At 31.7% G+C, this 17,537-nt stretch overlaps 1 protein-coding gene across 1 annotated transcript in view; it reads right to left on the reverse strand.

The window, feature by feature from the left end:
* Nucleotides 1–3,667: 3,667 nt before the first annotated feature.
* LOC143230419 (putative 3',5'-cyclic phosphodiesterase pde-5) overlaps nucleotides 3,668–17,537 on the reverse strand; it is a 43,999-nt gene continuing 30,129 nt past the window's right edge. Inside the window, exons 11-18 of the mRNA XM_076463942.1 lie at nucleotides 17,285–17,435; nucleotides 16,677–16,832; nucleotides 16,169–16,219; nucleotides 12,921–13,042; nucleotides 11,702–11,813; nucleotides 10,985–11,065; nucleotides 9,759–9,847; nucleotides 3,668–5,912 (exon numbers count right to left, since the gene is read on the reverse strand). Of these exons, the coding sequence (XP_076320057.1) occupies nucleotides 5,768–5,912; nucleotides 9,759–9,847; nucleotides 10,985–11,065; nucleotides 11,702–11,813; nucleotides 12,921–13,042; nucleotides 16,169–16,219; nucleotides 16,677–16,832; nucleotides 17,285–17,435 (907 nt within the window). The 3' untranslated portion in view covers nucleotides 3,668–5,767. The remainder of the gene's footprint in view (nucleotides 5,913–9,758; nucleotides 9,848–10,984; nucleotides 11,066–11,701; nucleotides 11,814–12,920; nucleotides 13,043–16,168; nucleotides 16,220–16,676; nucleotides 16,833–17,284; nucleotides 17,436–17,537) is intronic.

Here is a 17,537-nt window from a genome sequence, read left to right on the forward strand (position 1 = left end):
TCTAGTCTTACACTGCTAAATTAGGGACGGCTAGCACAGATAGCCCTCGAGTAGCTTTGTGCGAAATTTCCAAACAAACAAACAAATAATTTCGTGTAAGTGTGTTTTAATGGATTTATATTTCTGACAACCTTTATAATTTGCCGTGTGTTCTTCCCCACAATTGCAGCATTTGGGTTTGGGGTTCTGTTTTGTACACTGTGTAATGTGGTGATTCTCCCCACAGCCCACACAACGCGCATTTGCTTGGCATGCTGCTGCTACATGTCCAAACCTTTGGCATTGGTAGCACTGTGTGACAACCACTGCTGGTGTTTTTGTTTGTTCTACTGTGTACTTTTGATACCACATAGTGATACCATTATTAATGAATTGTGTAATATCCTGGCTGTTGTCTGTGACTACTTTGATTAGGTTTGTGGGTCTTTTAGTAATATTTGAAATTATGCGGTCTACTGAAATATGTTTTATGTTTTGTGTACTTAACTCTTCCTTAATGTCTTCTATGTCTATTGAATTATGTACACCTCGTATCACAAAAGATTTCGGTGTTGGTTTAGTTCCTGGTAGGTGTATTGTAATGTTTCCTGTTTTGAACGCGTCTGAAGGCCAAGCTTTCAGTAGACTGTTAAAGTCAGCGGGTTCCTGTCCTTGAACCAGAACACCGCCTCTGGGCAGACGCTTAATATTAGTAATCTTTGTGTTAGGTTTGCACCTGTATATTTCTTTGGCTAATTGTGGTTGGTTGAAACTACCAGGAACTCCTTGGATTATAATTGCGTGCTTAGGTGATTTTGGTGCGAGTTGTGTATGTGTGTCTGTGGTGGTTGTTCTTTGTTTAATTTGTTTTTTCTGACTTCGAGTCTGCACAAGCGTGAAGCCTTCGTCGTCAGAAAGAACTTCGTCTTTGTCTGAACTTGTTTGTTGTGGAATATCCAGGGTGGGGTTTGGGTTGCTAGAACTGCTAGTTGTTGGCATATTATAGTCTATAACCGTAGTCTTAGCTACACTATCTTCAGATGATGAAGGCATAATATCTTTTACTAGTTTTCTTTTTTTTCTAGTCCTAATAGTATTTTCTTTAATAGGCGCTAACCTTGCTTTTAGTTCCTTTTCCGCTACGAACATTAAAGATTTTAATTTTACATCCTCATTATCTATTTGGCCACAGTCACTAGACTTACTTTTTGTCCCTGAAACAGACGGGCTTGCTCCCTCAGTCTCAGACGCTACATCGCTCTCCCTGGTCTCCGACTCCCCGGCCGGCATGTCGCCTCGTTGTTTAGCGAAGTTGTACTTCCTGTCTTGGGCTAATTCAAATGGTAATAAGGTCTTCTGTCTCTGTGTCTACTGGCGTAAAACTCGAAGTGAATAGTAAAAACACTACCAAAATATGAAGCGAAATATGGGTTGTATACGTAGAAATCAAGAGCCTTTCAGAGGTATGTCCTTCCTTTACCCTCTCCAAGCGCAGAATCTCCCAATCGTTTGAGGCTTTTTTTGTTTAGTAATTTCAAATGCAATCTCATATGAAGCTTCCACTACGGCTGCACTCTGCTGCTGAAACGACCCACTTCTATCAATTCTTTGGCTTTTAAGACAGTGTTCATGCCGTTTGAAGAAATCCAAACCCTTTTTTGCGTGTTCTGGATGTTTCATCTCGAGATGATTCTTGTGTTTTGATGGTTTCATTGACTCTGCAGTCAGGACAGCATGGCACAAAATACACTGGTTTCTCGATGCCGTCGTTGGCAAGCACAGTGGTGAAGCCAATGTTGAGGTAGCATTCTGAGTATCTGCGCCGTTTAGCCATGGACACAACTCACCTCTACTGCTTACTTATCTCCTTGTTAAAATAAAATAAAAATGTTGAATAATGAACGCTTTGGCAACTGTAGATCTTACACTGACTACTTGTGGGGGGTGCAGGTAAAGTAATGATGGGATAAGTATTGGGAGGGAAGGGAGCGTGGCCAGTCGCGCGATTCGTCATCCACCAATCAGCAACGGACATGTGACTCACGTGTCGACAGCAAGCACACACACACTTAATCACAGCTAAACAGACACACAAGCATACGTACATGCGCGTGCACTCGCATACTCGCTACTTACTAGTACACACATACATACAGTTGCAGACACATACACATTCACTCACAGGCACACATATATACACCCATAATATCACCTAATGACATTGAACTAACGTAGCACACGTTTTGCTTTGCACCGAAACAAAAAAATGTAAGAGCATGAAAATGTAATTGATGAAATAAAATTAATGTTATCCCAAGCTACTTCTAACAAGACTACGCGACTACCCTGCCAAGGATTTGCGACCCCCCTGACTTAGACTGAATACATATATGTACATATTGTATATTTTTACTGTATTAATTTGCTGTTGTAGTACGATATGTGCTTTCGTAATTTTCTTTATATTTTAATTATAATCTACTTCATTCCTTTTACTAAACTTTTATGTCCATAAAGGGTAGTATTTCATATGAATGTGCATTTTATCTTTTTAAGGATCTATTTATTTTTCTTTATTAAAAGGGTTATATTGAAGTTTAATGTTAAAAAGGGCTGTAGATAAACTATTTCAGTTGACTGCAATTACCTCTTTATCTTTAAAAGTATGCTTACTTTTGTATATATTGAAGTTTAGTTTTCTAGTGCTTTTATTTTTATAATTTCAGTATTTAATTTACTTTGTATTTGGTGAATCTTTTTATTAATTGAACTATTGTTTAATTACTGAAGGGCTAAACATGCAAATTGTACATATTTCCCTGTTAAAGGATTTATTCTGCATTTTTGGTTTTGTCATTATATTGTTTGTTTATTCTTGTGAAGTGGGCTATCTTATGTTTTCATTTTGCAGTGTAATCAATGTATAGCTCACTTTAAACAATTTATATACTTTTAACTAATCATTATTAATTGAATTCACAAACTGTATCAGTGTTATAACTTTTCTAAATTAAACATTGTGAAATTTAATTGTATTTACTGTTTAAGGGTTTTTCAGTATGTGCTGCATATTTGTTAAAATACTTTGATTTTATATATGGATTTCTTTTCTTTAAGAGTTGTGCCATCTGTTTTGTATTTAAGTGTTTACAAATGTAAGAGAATGTTACTATACTCTTTTGGCCATTGCAGATGTATAGATTTTATAAAGTTAAAATTAATTTTCAGCTTAAGGGCAAGCCTGAAGTAAAGGGGTGGGAGGAAAACTATGGTAGGTGAGCATACATACCATGCTTTTCTACATTTCTATTTCTAATGTATTATTATTAAAAATTTTCTGTTATTCTGATATGCTCATTTTTCATGTAACATGGTGTCAAGAAAGTCATTAAGTTGTTTTCATTGTAGCTGTCTTTTCTTTGTCATTCTGATCTACCAACTGAGGGTCTGACTAATGCTGCACATTGTGCAATGATGTTGATAGCACTGTTTTCAACTGGTCAGTCAACTGTTACCTCCAGTGATATCTTAATTTTGAATTAGTATGAAAAGCCATGTGGATAGCATTAGATGTTTTGTGTAAATCTGACATTACCTTTGAAGTAATTGGTGTTAGGTTTAAAGAGTCTTGTATACCATTTTGATGATGATAGTCAGTTAAAGAGGTAGAATGATCAACCAAGCAAGAATATACACTGGATCTGTATTATACTAAAGATTGCTTCATTAGTATTTTACATCTTATACAGGCTATATTTAGTTTTCACAAACACAGTTATTCAGAGAAATTTAAAACTACTCTGCAAGATATAACTTGTTAAATATCTTTGTACTGAGTAGACCTATCCCAATGCTGAAAGCAATATTAGTTTGACCTTAATATAAGATATAAATGTGTAATTCATCATAATTACTTTCTCTGATAATGTTTTACTCCTTATTATATGCTAAGCAACAAAATATGAAATTGTTCTTCTTGATAACTAACAACGTGCTGGAATACTAATAGATATATAAAACACAACTGAATCAATATTTGAAATGAAAAGAGTCAATGTGATATTTGAGACTGTACTCCTTAGCTGGCCAAGGTATGGTATTTGTTTTCCAATGGCAGAAATACTTATCATTATGTGTGTGTGTATATATCAGTTTTAAGATTTAAAAACAAACACAATAATTTAGAACAAACTTTAACCAAAAACTATATTTCCCATGTTTCCCTGAGTTCATAAACTTTATTTGACATAAACACAAATATTCTGAGGTTATAAAATTCATAAAATTAATCTTCCATTACAAAGAAGTATGCTTCCCTGTAATCTTAATAATTGCAATGTTAAATTTTTAAAATTTAGTTTTAAATTTAAAAAAAAATCAAGTGATGTAACAATGTTCCAAAAGATTTATTACCTGGAGTGTTGTATGTTACATAGATTAATATTTTGATTAGTTGAAAATTTTTTGTTTTGATAGTACATATTATAACTTAATAAATTAAATCATGCAAAATTTGTTTGAAATGTTAGTGTTATCTTCTACAACTGTGTAGCAAAAAAAATCATTACAATAAAAATATGGTTTTAAAACAAACTGCTCAGAATTCTGATGATGAAAGTAGTCTGGAATGAATCTCAGTGAGAATTTGCTTATTATACTCTGATTTAAGATCAAGTCAGTTTCATTTTGAAATGTTAGTGCTCTACAGTTACTCCTAATGATTAGAATTAAGTACTAAATGCCAATATAAGTGTTGTGAATGTCTTTGTCATTACATTTTAAACTAATTATACAATCATGATTTTAAATTTGTACTTTATTTCTTGTAAGTATGAAATTTGGGTTTAAAAATAAGTAAAGAACGTAGAGAACTTTAATAAATGTTGAAGAGTTCTTTATTAATCATGAACTGTTATTATTTGCTCTAAGCCAATTAAATCTCTTTTAACATTAAATACATCACTAAAGTTTCAAGTAGAGAATCGGAAACATTCAATGAAGTATTTGTAGAAGGTATAGGGAGTTATATGATCCAACTTGGTCATCATTTGTTCATGCGTGGTATAAATAGTTTGTACAAGAAAATAATACTAAAAGAAACTGGAATTTAACAATCTTCAAAGCATACTCAATGAAATAGTAAATATAAACAAATCTAGAGTACACATGCATTACATGTGTTTTTCAGGAGATGAACATTTAAGTTTTCATATTTTCTTCTATTCAAGAGTTTTATATCCATCAATGTAATAGCTCAGATAATAAAGAAGACTTTATATCTTTAAATACTAATTTTCAGAAGTGACTTTAAAGTATTGGTAGATCAAATGTTAGCATAATTACAATACTTGTGTCTATGCATGAATACTTAGAACTAACTATAACACATTTAAAATGAAGTCCAAAAGATGTGACAAACTTTGAATTGAAACTTGCAATAGTCAAACAAACTGAATTTGGGATCACAACAACTATATGGATTTGGAACTAGACACACAACAGTTGTCCAGATTTTGTACTGAATCTTAGAAGTAGGCAAATTTTGAATAAAAACGTATGTTAAGAATACAGGCTATAAAATCATTCCATAATTTGGAAAACCATCGGAAATAGCATCCTGTCATTATTAAAAATGAGGCATTATAAATGATATATTTCTGTTTAAGTTGTGTAAATGAAATATATATTGTATGTTAATGTTTATGTATTTTACTAATTAGATAAACTATTTTTTTGGTCTTCTGGTATAAACATTTCATTGTTTTTTAAATGTTCTTGGTCAAATTTTTCATTTAGTTTTCTCTTCTTTAGAATCTTCTAGAACTTGTTCTCCTTCTCTTACTTGTTCTTCCTCATACTGAATGGCCTTTGTTTGATTCTCCAGTGAGTTACTTTGTTGCTTAGCTAATGTTTGCCACTGAGCAAGGTTGCTTCTGGTTTAAACACCAATAACACAAATATTAGTTAAAACAGCTAATACTTTACTGAAGATAGCTCCAACTAACAGTTAAGTTTTATGCTAAGTAGTGTTTAAATTACAAATCCACACATATCTTTAAATATGTTACACCTTGCCTCCTGTTATACATAATATTGTAAGTATTGCAAATTTAGCTATCATAACTTTAGATCATGAAAATATCTTTTATGAAGAAATCATAATTATCTAAAACTAATTCTGAGAGCTATGCATAGAAATAATTTCTATCATGTAACACACGAGTCAGTTTTAACCACAGAAATTCAATCTTAGAGAAGCATGCATCAAGGACATCTAATAAATGAACTTTTGTCTTGGATTTAGAACCATATTTCTCTATCATTAATCCTTTCAGTGCTATCACTGTTTAAGATATAGTTGTCAATGAGAATGCTATCACATTTTAACACACAGCTTTATTTTTTCTGCTACATTTTGAAATAATATTGGCAGACTGACTAGATACCGCACCAAAGTACCCATATAAATTAAAATAGTAGCAGAAAAATAAACCTATGTGTTGCATGGTGATAGCATTGAAAGGAATAAAAAAAATCCATGAGTTCAGACCCAAATCAACACTTATGAAAATCTCTTACAGCCATTTTATGTAACTATAAAATGTCAGTAATCATCCTGTAGTCTACAAATATGTAAAGCCTAATCATACAGAATGGCTATATCCATCCCAAATATTAATTTACACGAATTTCAAATACCTTATAATTTTTTTACCCATTAAACTTCAGCAGTGACCACTGCAATGACTACAGTTAAAGTAAGTACTTCATAATCCTTGCAACTACTGTAGCATTTATAAAATAGGCCTTACCCTAGTTGAATAAATATTACAATTACAAACTTTTATGTTCTCTATATAATATGTACAAAAGTTTACAATTATAGTGTAGTGTAACAGTAAAAGGTTTACAATTACATAGTAAGATATTTCTTGCTACTAGGTAAAACAGATGAGAACTTCCTATAATGGTTATATGGAATATGTAAATAAAAGTCCATAGCCATTGTATAGACTATCTGTGAAAAAGGTTTGTGGTCATTATATAGAATGCATGTATAAATTTAATATATTTATGCAAGATGATTCTAAAAAAACCTATTGCCATTTAAAATATGTAAAAATCTCTAAGCTCATTATTTTGGCTGCTTGTATAAAAACTTACAACCATTCTAAAAATAACAGTTATATTGGACATCTGCACATATTTATAGTCATTATATTAAATGTCTCTCAAATATTTATATTAATTACTTTCATGATGCAAGAAAAACACGTAGGTTCAAGAAATCTTAACAGAAGTGAATAAAAACCCTTTAACTTGAGCACTTTCAAAAGACTGACCTCTCTTCTTCAGGGGTGAATTGGGAATGGTGGTGTAATTGAATGAGTGACATATGATTTTTGTAAAATCATACATCACTATTAAGGTTGCCTTAATCAACTTCTAGTGTCGAATTTTTATTTTGTCTTAGTAAGGTTGAATAAGAAGACCTCAGATGGTGATATGGTAAGTCAAGAATCAGACTGTGCTACAGTCTTGTAATGAAAATGTGCAACACTGTAAGTGTTTTCTTATTGTGTTTAAACCTACTACTGAACAAAACCTATGTGTATATACTACATGCATATGCACATGTATATACCTATACATTGTAAACATTTAAAGATTATTTGTCAAAATGTACTAGTAAAGTTAGTAAATGAGTCAGCAGTGTCAGTGGTGAGTGAGCACGTGACAGATATTGAGAGATGTCAACAAGCTACAGCATGTTGGTAGGTGAAGGCTATGCTGGGGAGAAGTGTGTGTGTGCATTTTCATACAGCAAAGCCACATTGGGCTATCTGCTGAGTCTACCGAGGGGAACCAAACCCACTGGGGAGAAGAAAGTCTAGTATTTAATGGCCACATGATGGGCAAGGTACACCTGTGTGTGCTGATTGATGGGATAGTGAGAAAGTTTCCTGTAGCAAGAATAAAAGTAGACATTCCATATTACATGAGAACCTTGAGCCCATGTGTACAAAAGCACCCAGCTATGAGATGGTGATAGGCAATATACTAGGCAGTAGTAGTTTTAAGGAGCCAGACAGAAAGAAGGCTGGCAAAGCATCTGCAGTCACCACAAGAAGTCAAGAAAAAATCAATCAAGACATCAAGCCACTGAATGTCTCAAAAGATGACATTCTGAATTTAAGTCTAAGAGAACTTAAGGAACCACAGAAGAAAGAATCTTCACTGCAGAAACTTTGGAAAGCCTGGAAGGGATTTCTGTACTGGATCGACCACGGCATCATCAGCAAATTTCATTAGCCAGGGGACATTGGAAATATTATCAGATTCTGCAGATCATGTGACATCTTTCAAAGGACAACACCTAGAGGGAAGATGCCACTGGGTGAAATGCCTCTCATAAAAGAGCTGTTCAGCAAAGTAGCTGTACAAGTTTTGTGATTTTACATTATGTTACTTGCCCCTCTTGAATTTTTTTTGTTGCTTTGATTTAATATTTTTTAATCATAATGTCCATTAGTGGGTGTAATATATGAGACAAAAAAAGTGGCTCCCTTGAAAATTCTGTTAATTTGCTCTTTTATTAATAACAGAAAAAAATATGTAAAACTATGTTTTTAGAATGTGCTCAATGAGATCTGTTCAAATAGATTTGAAATTCTAATTTTAAAAATGACTTTTGTAAATTCTTGAACTTTTCATGATTTTTGTTACATTTTCTCATAAAGTGTTGTGCACCTGCTGTAGTTTGTTAGACCATCTTATTCCAATTAATCTATAAAATGATCACTAATAAACCACAGATACCTACTGTAAAGAATCCAGTCCTATACAAAACTTGACATAGACTACATAAAAACAAGGTTTTATATTTCCAATAGAATAGCCCAACCCACTAGTTCAGCAGTAAGGCTTATGATGATAAAACTCAGATTTCAGTACTTGTAGTTGACAAAGCACAGATAACCCATTATGTAGATTTATGCTAAAAAAAATCAAAACCAAACCTATAGAAGAGCAATAATCTAATTGTGTATATATAAGTTACAGCTTTTTGTAATATAGGTATATATTATGTAGAGTGGAGTTTTAGATTTTAAGCAAAATAGTTATTAACTATGTAGTGTTGATTTTCAGCTTTTTCACAGAACGGCCATAAACACTTTAAAGCTTTAGCTTTCAAACAGAATAGTTATTAACTGCATAGACATGACTTTTAGCTTTACCATAGGATAGTTAGCAATTATATAAAGACGACCTATGTGAAGAAGTTCTGGGGAATGGCTATAACATTCTTATTGATTATTTATAGAAAGACTATAAGTAAATTTAAGCATCTGTTAAGATTGGTATGAAAAGTACAGAACATCCAAAGCCACTGCTACAGAATAGTTAAGGTATTTGTGTAGAACATCCATAACATTGACAAAAGGAAGTCGCTTGCTTCTTTTCATACAATGACATAAGATTAATCATCAAAGTTCAGTTTTTTCAGCATATACTGAAAATGTTAATATTTATATAAGGTAAAAAAATAATTTTAACATTACCAAGGATACATCAGTAGAATCTCAATTAATTTTAGGCTCCAATTTTAAAGTATAAAAAAGCTTAGATTAGCAAATAATTATTTATTTTTATAAATGGTTGGATAATAATCCCCTATCTACCAAGTTAAGAGTTGCAGAGAAAATATACTCAGAATAACTTGTTTTAAGGATGATAAGAAGTTACAACAAATTTTTAAATGAATATCAAAAACTTACAAACAACCATCTAACATTGGCCTGCTCTCTGGAATTATGCTTACTAGAAGCTCATAACAAGGCAGACATATGGCTTTTAGAAATCCCACCTGTGAAAATATAATAATAAAACGTTAATGTAATGCAGACTATGAGTACCAACAAAAGTAAGACAATTAGTGTTTAATAAAGAAAAGACTCGCAGATAAAGAGGTTTGATTGAAAGTACAGAATAATACAAAATTATGAAAAGAGAATCTTCATATTCTACTACAAGAATTATTTCTTTTGTACATGTGCATTAGGCTGTCAAAGAACTTTTGTCCTATCTTACACAGATATTAGAATAATATAGAAAGAAAGTGTAAAATCTATGTATTTTGATCCTGTTTGTGAGGATTTTCCTCTGATACAAATTTGATTATATACAGACATTGGAAGGGGGAGAAATCATTGGGTGCAAATTATCCATCTTTCAAATGCCAACTGCAGTTTGATAGTGATGAAAAATTAAACCTGATGATGCAAAAACTACAGAATATGTCATAATTTATATCAGTATACTTTTTCCATTTGATATGTAGTTTTTCAATCTATATACAAAATTTAGTTTTTACAAGTTTTACAGTTACAATGCAGCAGAAATTTCACTTATTAAAAACTAACAGCATGCAACCATACTAAATTGCTATTGACACATGGCTTATTTAGGCCTACATGTGTTGCTTGAGTTAAGAACAACCACCAAACCTCCTTCCCAGAATACTCCTAGTGACTTACAATATTGAATAGCCCAGAGAGAAATTTTGAGACCCTTGTTTGATTTCTTTAAATTAGACTGAGAGTGAAGTTTTTTTGTTTTCGTGGAACGAGCAGCTTTGTTCTCTCACAAACAGGCACAAGTTTTGTGCAGAAAAAACTTCTAGTTCCTCAAGATTTACTTCTGTGGATGTGACTAGAAGTGAAGTATGTTTTATTCTTTAACTTTTAGATACATTTGAATAAAACACAGGTGGAAATTAGTAGGTTGGATTCTTAATAGTGTATTGCCTTTTTAGAAATATATATTAATGCTATACATTAAGAAATTATTAGGAGTAGATAATAGGTAACAAAAAACAAAACAAAAAAACTATTAGATCCATGTGTTTTGTTACTGTAGACCAATTTATTAATGTGGTTTTCTTCTCTCAAAGTTAGAGATCAGTATAATAAAGGAATAAACTACTAGACCATTGAGCTTGTACCTGTGAAGCAGGCTGTTCATGAAGTTTTGTTCTATCCATCATAGGCAATGGTTCTCTTCCCTGTGCCTTCTCAGCATCACCCTAAAAAATTATAATTATTAGTTAATTATCAGCCATGCAATAATGAAGTGATATGTAGTTTACTACATAATGATTATTAAGAAAGCATTGCAATGCTATATTACATAGCTTTTTTTTATTATAATGTTACGGGAAACCATAATTTTTCATTGTTGGACATTTTTGTCATAAACCATTATGAGTATTGTTAGAAGATAAAATCTCATAACAAGAGTGCAAGTTTGTTTTTTTTCCCCCAATATTATTTAGAAATACAAATTATGATAGAGCACGAATATTCAGGGCCTTGTAACATATATTTGTAATGTTGTTTGTTTGTAGTTAAGCACAAAGCTACACATTGTGTTGTCTTTGCTGTAACAACCACAGGTATCTAAACCAGGATTTTAACATTGTAAGCATTCAGACTTACTGTTATGCTACTGGGAGAGCATTTTATTAAAAATTTGATTAAAAGTAATGATAGTCTAAACAAATAACAGTAAACCTTCGACTGTTTTTTTGTAAGGATATTTACTGTCATATGTTATTTGAGCTGTACAGCCTAAAAAGTATTAATTAAGCTCCACTGAACTAAATTAAAATTAATAATTGTTTTCTTTTTCTATTTGGTAAATACAGTCACTTTAATGTTACCTGTTCATAGAATTCTTCAAAGATCACCTTTGCTGTACTTTCTTGCTGTTCCCAGGGTTTTGTACTAGCACAAAGATCACAGGCAGTCATGACAATAGCCTCAAGAAGAAGCCTAAAAACAGTTTTTAACATGATTAAAAAATTCTCATTAATGGGGCAAAAACATTGCAATAAATCATAGCAACTTTTTCTAATAAAGATAAAATAATTTTATTCACATGGAAAACAGAACACAGACACTTTCAAAAGAATTTTCTGAAGCAAGGTTAAAGAGCATCGAGTTACATAATAATTCTTGTATTGGAATCAAATGTCTGTACTTTAAACAAATCATAAACAAGTAAGAACCTCATATATTATTTGAAGGTAACAAATGCTGCATAACAACATTAGATCTCTGTCTCAAAGTTTGCCTATTTGCTTTTATACTTAGTATGTTACTTAAGGTGTCTTGGTGTTCCTTTAATAGACTGACCCTGTATTAAAGAAGTAATGGTTAATATAATTCAAAATTTATGAAGTGTATTTTCACAAAATGTGGAATGTTTTTATTGATAAAAAGAAGTCTGTTGATAAGATGTGTGAATAAGTGTTTTGAATTTAAGATATGTCTTTGAAATGACAAAATTGGTCAAACTCAAACTCTGACAAGTTGAAGTGTGTTCGTGTGTGTTTTCTTATAGCAAAACCACATTGGGCTACCTATTGAGTCTGCTGAGTGAAATCAAGCCCACGATTATTGCACTGCAAATTCAAAGACGTATCAGTGTTTGACCTGGGGACAGTTGGAATGCAAGTTAATATTAATGTGAAGAAGAAAAATAGTCTTGTTCATACAGTTTGAAAAATTGCATTTAAATAAACTCCACAAATTTCTAGAGGTATATCTAAAATTTTCTCCAGTATTCCTGTGTATACTATCTTGTACTTTCTTCAACAAGAAATGTTGTGAAATCAGCATTGTAGGGTAAAATGAAAAGTTGTTAACTCTGACACCAAGTTAAAAAATCCCATGTTGAATGGCACTCTCCACAAAGTTGAGGAATGCATACTTTGACCCTTATCCATGCACTTAGGGTTAACTGACAGTAATGTTTTAAATAGAATTTACAGTTAAATCTTGATGAGAAGTATGTATAAAAGTGTCTTTTTCTAATTTCTACTTACAAATGCATATATATTATTATACATAAAATATTTTAACTTCAGAAGTACTCACCTGTGTTCAGGATGTTTCCAATCAAATCTGTCATCATCTATTATTTCTTTTAGGTTAGCTTTGTTTGGAAAAAATAATGCCAAATCTGTTGCTAAGATACAGTGCTTGATATTTCCTAATACCTTAAAATAAATCAATTAGCAACATATTTAAAACAACACACACAAATCTGTTAAGATTCAATATTAGATATATTCTTTGACCTTAAAATAATTAAGACAGCGAGTAACAGGTTTAACTGAAAACAACCAAAGAAATAATTCATTCATTATAAAGAACATATAATCCTGGGAACATTATACATGTGACTAATGTTTCAATATAATCATGCAACTTACTAAAATCTACCTAAACCACACACTCAAAGATAATACAAATCAGACATAACAAAAATCAATGAGATATGGGATGCATATATTGAAAATAAACTAACTCTAAAATATGTGAAATTAAAAACCAATAAATAAAAAAAAATTAATACTTTTAACTAGAGACATTCAAAAATAGCTAAAAACTTGAAAATGTTGTTAACAATAGCTTATATAGCCAATTTGAAAATTAAAAAATATGAAGGTCAACATGAACCATTATTGAAAGATTTCACAAATCATACCAATCATATATTTTAAATAACATTTCAATAGGAAACTATTTAACTACCAAAATATCAGTAATGTACAAAAAGCTACTTGCATGGGTGATATATGCCAGGTTTAGATACTTTTTTAGAAGTTAAAACTTCTTATTTTAGATATCAAAAGCGATATTCTATTTAAACAACCATGTTTCAGTACAAGTTATAAAGTTTTATGCTTGAGAAATGCTAATTTAGTTCTTCATTTATTTAGTCAAACTAAATGTGGCATTGTAGTGAATGTCCTTGGCTATGGATCAAAATATTCAATATTTGAGCTACCATGTTTTGTATAACACACTCTACACTTTCAGCTTTAGCTAATTTTAACTGAGGTCATTAAATCCACTAAGTGATTAAGAGTAGTCACACATGTGGTAAGTGTTGGTGACTAGTTGCCTTCCTATTAGTCAGCAGTTTTAAATTAGGGATGACTAGTCTAGCCGTTCAACCCATATGCTGTGTAAGTGTTTTTTATATTGAAATCACCAATGGTACAATTATTTATAGATTATTTTCATACTCAGAAATTACTTTGTTTTCCAGTATTAATAACACAATGTGAAGCAAATATGTTAATTAAATGCTTACCTATTGTTTAATAACACTGGACAACAACATTTTCTTTTCTCTGCTACTAAAAAAATTCAACTCTTTCTGATTAATTTAAGAATGCTGATTTTAAAAACCATGTTGAAAATTACTGATCACATCTCATTTTAGAGTTTTGAAAGATTCTTTCAAAATGTTCTTGTATATCATGAAACTAACTTTTTTTAATAACATTATTTATTAATTGAAAGGCTGATACTCAATATTGTTTCTCTGGTATGTAATTCTCTCTCACTGGTCATTCCTTCTTTTTGAAATGATTTTTATCATCTCAGCTCTCAAGGAAACACAAAAAGCAGCAACAATGTTTGGTATACCTACTCTGCAGACCTAGCAAGAATGCAATAACCTTTAAATCAGCAAATATGTTCCCCTGTGGTGACCATATTTTATGGCCTCAGTTATAATCTGTATGCTTTGATAAATTTCTATCATGTTCACAGCATGAGCAATGAGAACTTATGGCTTAATGTTCCCATTGTGCAAAAATAAAGCTTTCAGACTAACTCCAGTCAATAAAAAGTCTCCATTATTGAGGATGATGTTTATTACCTAATTCTTTCATTAGTACATTGACATTTGAATATAAACACAAAGTGTCTTACATACTGTAATGCAACTTTGGTAAATCAAAACTTTTGTTCCTGGAGTTAATAAGTTCCATTACTGTAGACAAGAGCCAAGAAGTTCTCCATGCTTTGATAGAATGAATCACATCATTTAGCTCTTGTGTTATCAGATGAGGCAGTTTATGCTAATGTGCCACAGAAATAGAATTACTAGATGAAGATAATTCATTGTATTCTTCACAAGATAACTTTTCTGTTATCTAATTCGCTAGTGAATGCAGCACTAGTAAACCATCCCTGTGAGGTAATGATTTTATTGAAGATGTAATATGTGGATATTTAATGTAATGTTTAGTTTTGTGTGAATATCCAGAAACAATAGACATGCAAAAATAACAGTCAGTTATATGATCATTGGGCTCACTGTATCAAGCCAGATGTGAAAATTGTAAAACAAAACTTGGAACCCAGTATTTGTCTTTACACCCAAAATAGTCATAAAGTACCTTTACCTTGTGTGTAATGTTTTTCCTTTGTGAAACTGTAAATATATTTTCCACAAATATAACAGAAATTGTTTGATTGATTTTTGGTCTTTACTTGAAATGGAAGCAGTCAGTATTTCAAAGAATTTACGTTTACAGAACTAGAGATTTGAAAAAATCAAAGTTTTGCAGATTTTGATTATATTGTGGCTATGACATGAGGAAGCAGACTAGACTTTGTTTTGATTGTGCACAGTGTGAGACAAAGTGATCGACTGAGTGAGAGGTAAATGAGAGAGAGGTGTCCAACTCCATCCTTTTTCTGTTCAGTTAAGGGACGTCTCAAACATTCTAGGAAACTAAGCACATGGAGGTTTTGTGACTTCTGGGCAGAGGAGGTGAGCATGGGTATGAAGCAAAGGTTGTGCAATTCACTGCAATTATATTGAGAACAAACAGCTTTTTTTTGGTAGACTGTTTTAACAGAGTATTCATGATGAAGCTTTGTAGAATGGAAGGCAACTGCCTGTTGTGGAGAGACAAGTGTAGAGGATGACTGACCTATAGAAAAATGGCAGAAGACTTTCAAAACGTCATCCTCTATACTTGTGTCTTCACAACATATGAACAACATGTATGTGTAATCTTATGCCATCACAATAAAGTCAATCATTGAAGTTATCAAAAATGTATGCCTTTTACCCATTAAACTGTCCAAGTATACTTAACATCACAGCATAAATTTATTGCATGGAGCTGATTGCATGGTTTTATGCACAGTGCTGATAAAATGTTGAGATACTACAATAACTCAACATCCAGAGTTGATGGACAAATTCTGACTACATTCTTCAAATGAGTGCCATCAAGCTACCCTGAATCACCTGGATATTCTCCAGTAGAAAATGTTTGTTATCCAATAGAGAGAGAAATGGAAAAGGTACTTACTTGTTTGTATTCATCTGAAGTTAAGTTCTTGAAAATGTTATGTCCATCTTGCTATAAAGAAATAAACCAGAGGCACATAAAAGTATATATAAAAACACTTGTATACATGCATACATTTATACAAATATTTACAGATTAAGGTGGTTTGGTTCAAATGGTAATATTTTACAATTAGCTGTCACTTGGACTATTTAAGGATAACAAAGTCTGAACTGAAATATAAAATACCCCTAGGAGTTAAGTGGCAGGTAAGTTTATGAACTTATAATCCTATCACCTGGGATTTAATTTCTCAAGGTGGACATGGAAGAGAGCTCATTGTTACTTTTCTCTCAAACAAACAAAGAAATATAAAATATTTAACCTGTCTCTGAATTAATTAAACAATAGACATAATATGGTGAAGATGGTGGTAAAAGATAACTAAGGATTGACTCCAGATTACCTGAAGGATGACAAAGTTTGGTTAGAATGGTGATATAAAATACTTATGCACTTTCTGGAATACCTGAAGGATAGACACAGTCTGGTTAAAATGGTGATGTTCTAATGTAGATGTAGTGTAGATAGCAGCTAATGGAGATGCTGATTTCACAAGAAATTGATTAGTCTTTCCTCTATGATCTAAGTCATGACACAAACATGCTACAAAAAGTGCCAATTCCTGCAGAAATGAAGATATTTCCTGTGTTAACACAATGTAATTTTATATCTACAAATTGTAAGCTCAATTCATTTTTCATACTATGAATTAAGTATTTAATCAGAAATTTAATCTTGTAATTTGAAATAGCATTTTGGAAATGGTTTGAAAGATTATAACAACATTGAAATTGCAACTTGAGATGTAATAGATTTTTCAATTGATCAGTAGCCTCTGGTTCTAATAACCTACTTGAGCAAATGAAATTTGAAAATATTGGCATTGCTACAGCATTATACATATCTTTGTTTCAATGAAAGAATAAGAAAAGTATTTCTGTTTTTAAATTATAATAATTTTTACTGTTAACAAAAATATAGGCCATTGCAGTAGTAGCATTTTTCTTTATAATTCTTTGTACTTTAAAATCATAAGTGCAAGTACAATTTGAAAAAGTAATACTATAGACTAACCTCTAAAGGCTTGAAAGTTCCCCGTGATTTTTTAATGATAACATACATAGCATTAGCTACACTAAATCCATGAGCCCAATTGTGATATGGAACACGACGATAGTTCTTTCGTATTGTTAGGGTGAAACGAACAAGACTGTCTTGGTCAAACCTAAGAATGCAATTCATTGTACAGATATATTAGTAATATAACAATATTTGATTTAGTTTAAACTAATGTGAGTGTACAAGGTGAAACTTAAGGATTTAATAT

This window comes from Tachypleus tridentatus, chromosome 10, assembly GCF_004210375.1.
Source record: "Tachypleus tridentatus isolate NWPU-2018 chromosome 10, ASM421037v1, whole genome shotgun sequence".
Classification (NCBI taxonomy): domain Eukaryota; kingdom Metazoa; phylum Arthropoda; class Merostomata; order Xiphosura; family Limulidae; genus Tachypleus; species Tachypleus tridentatus.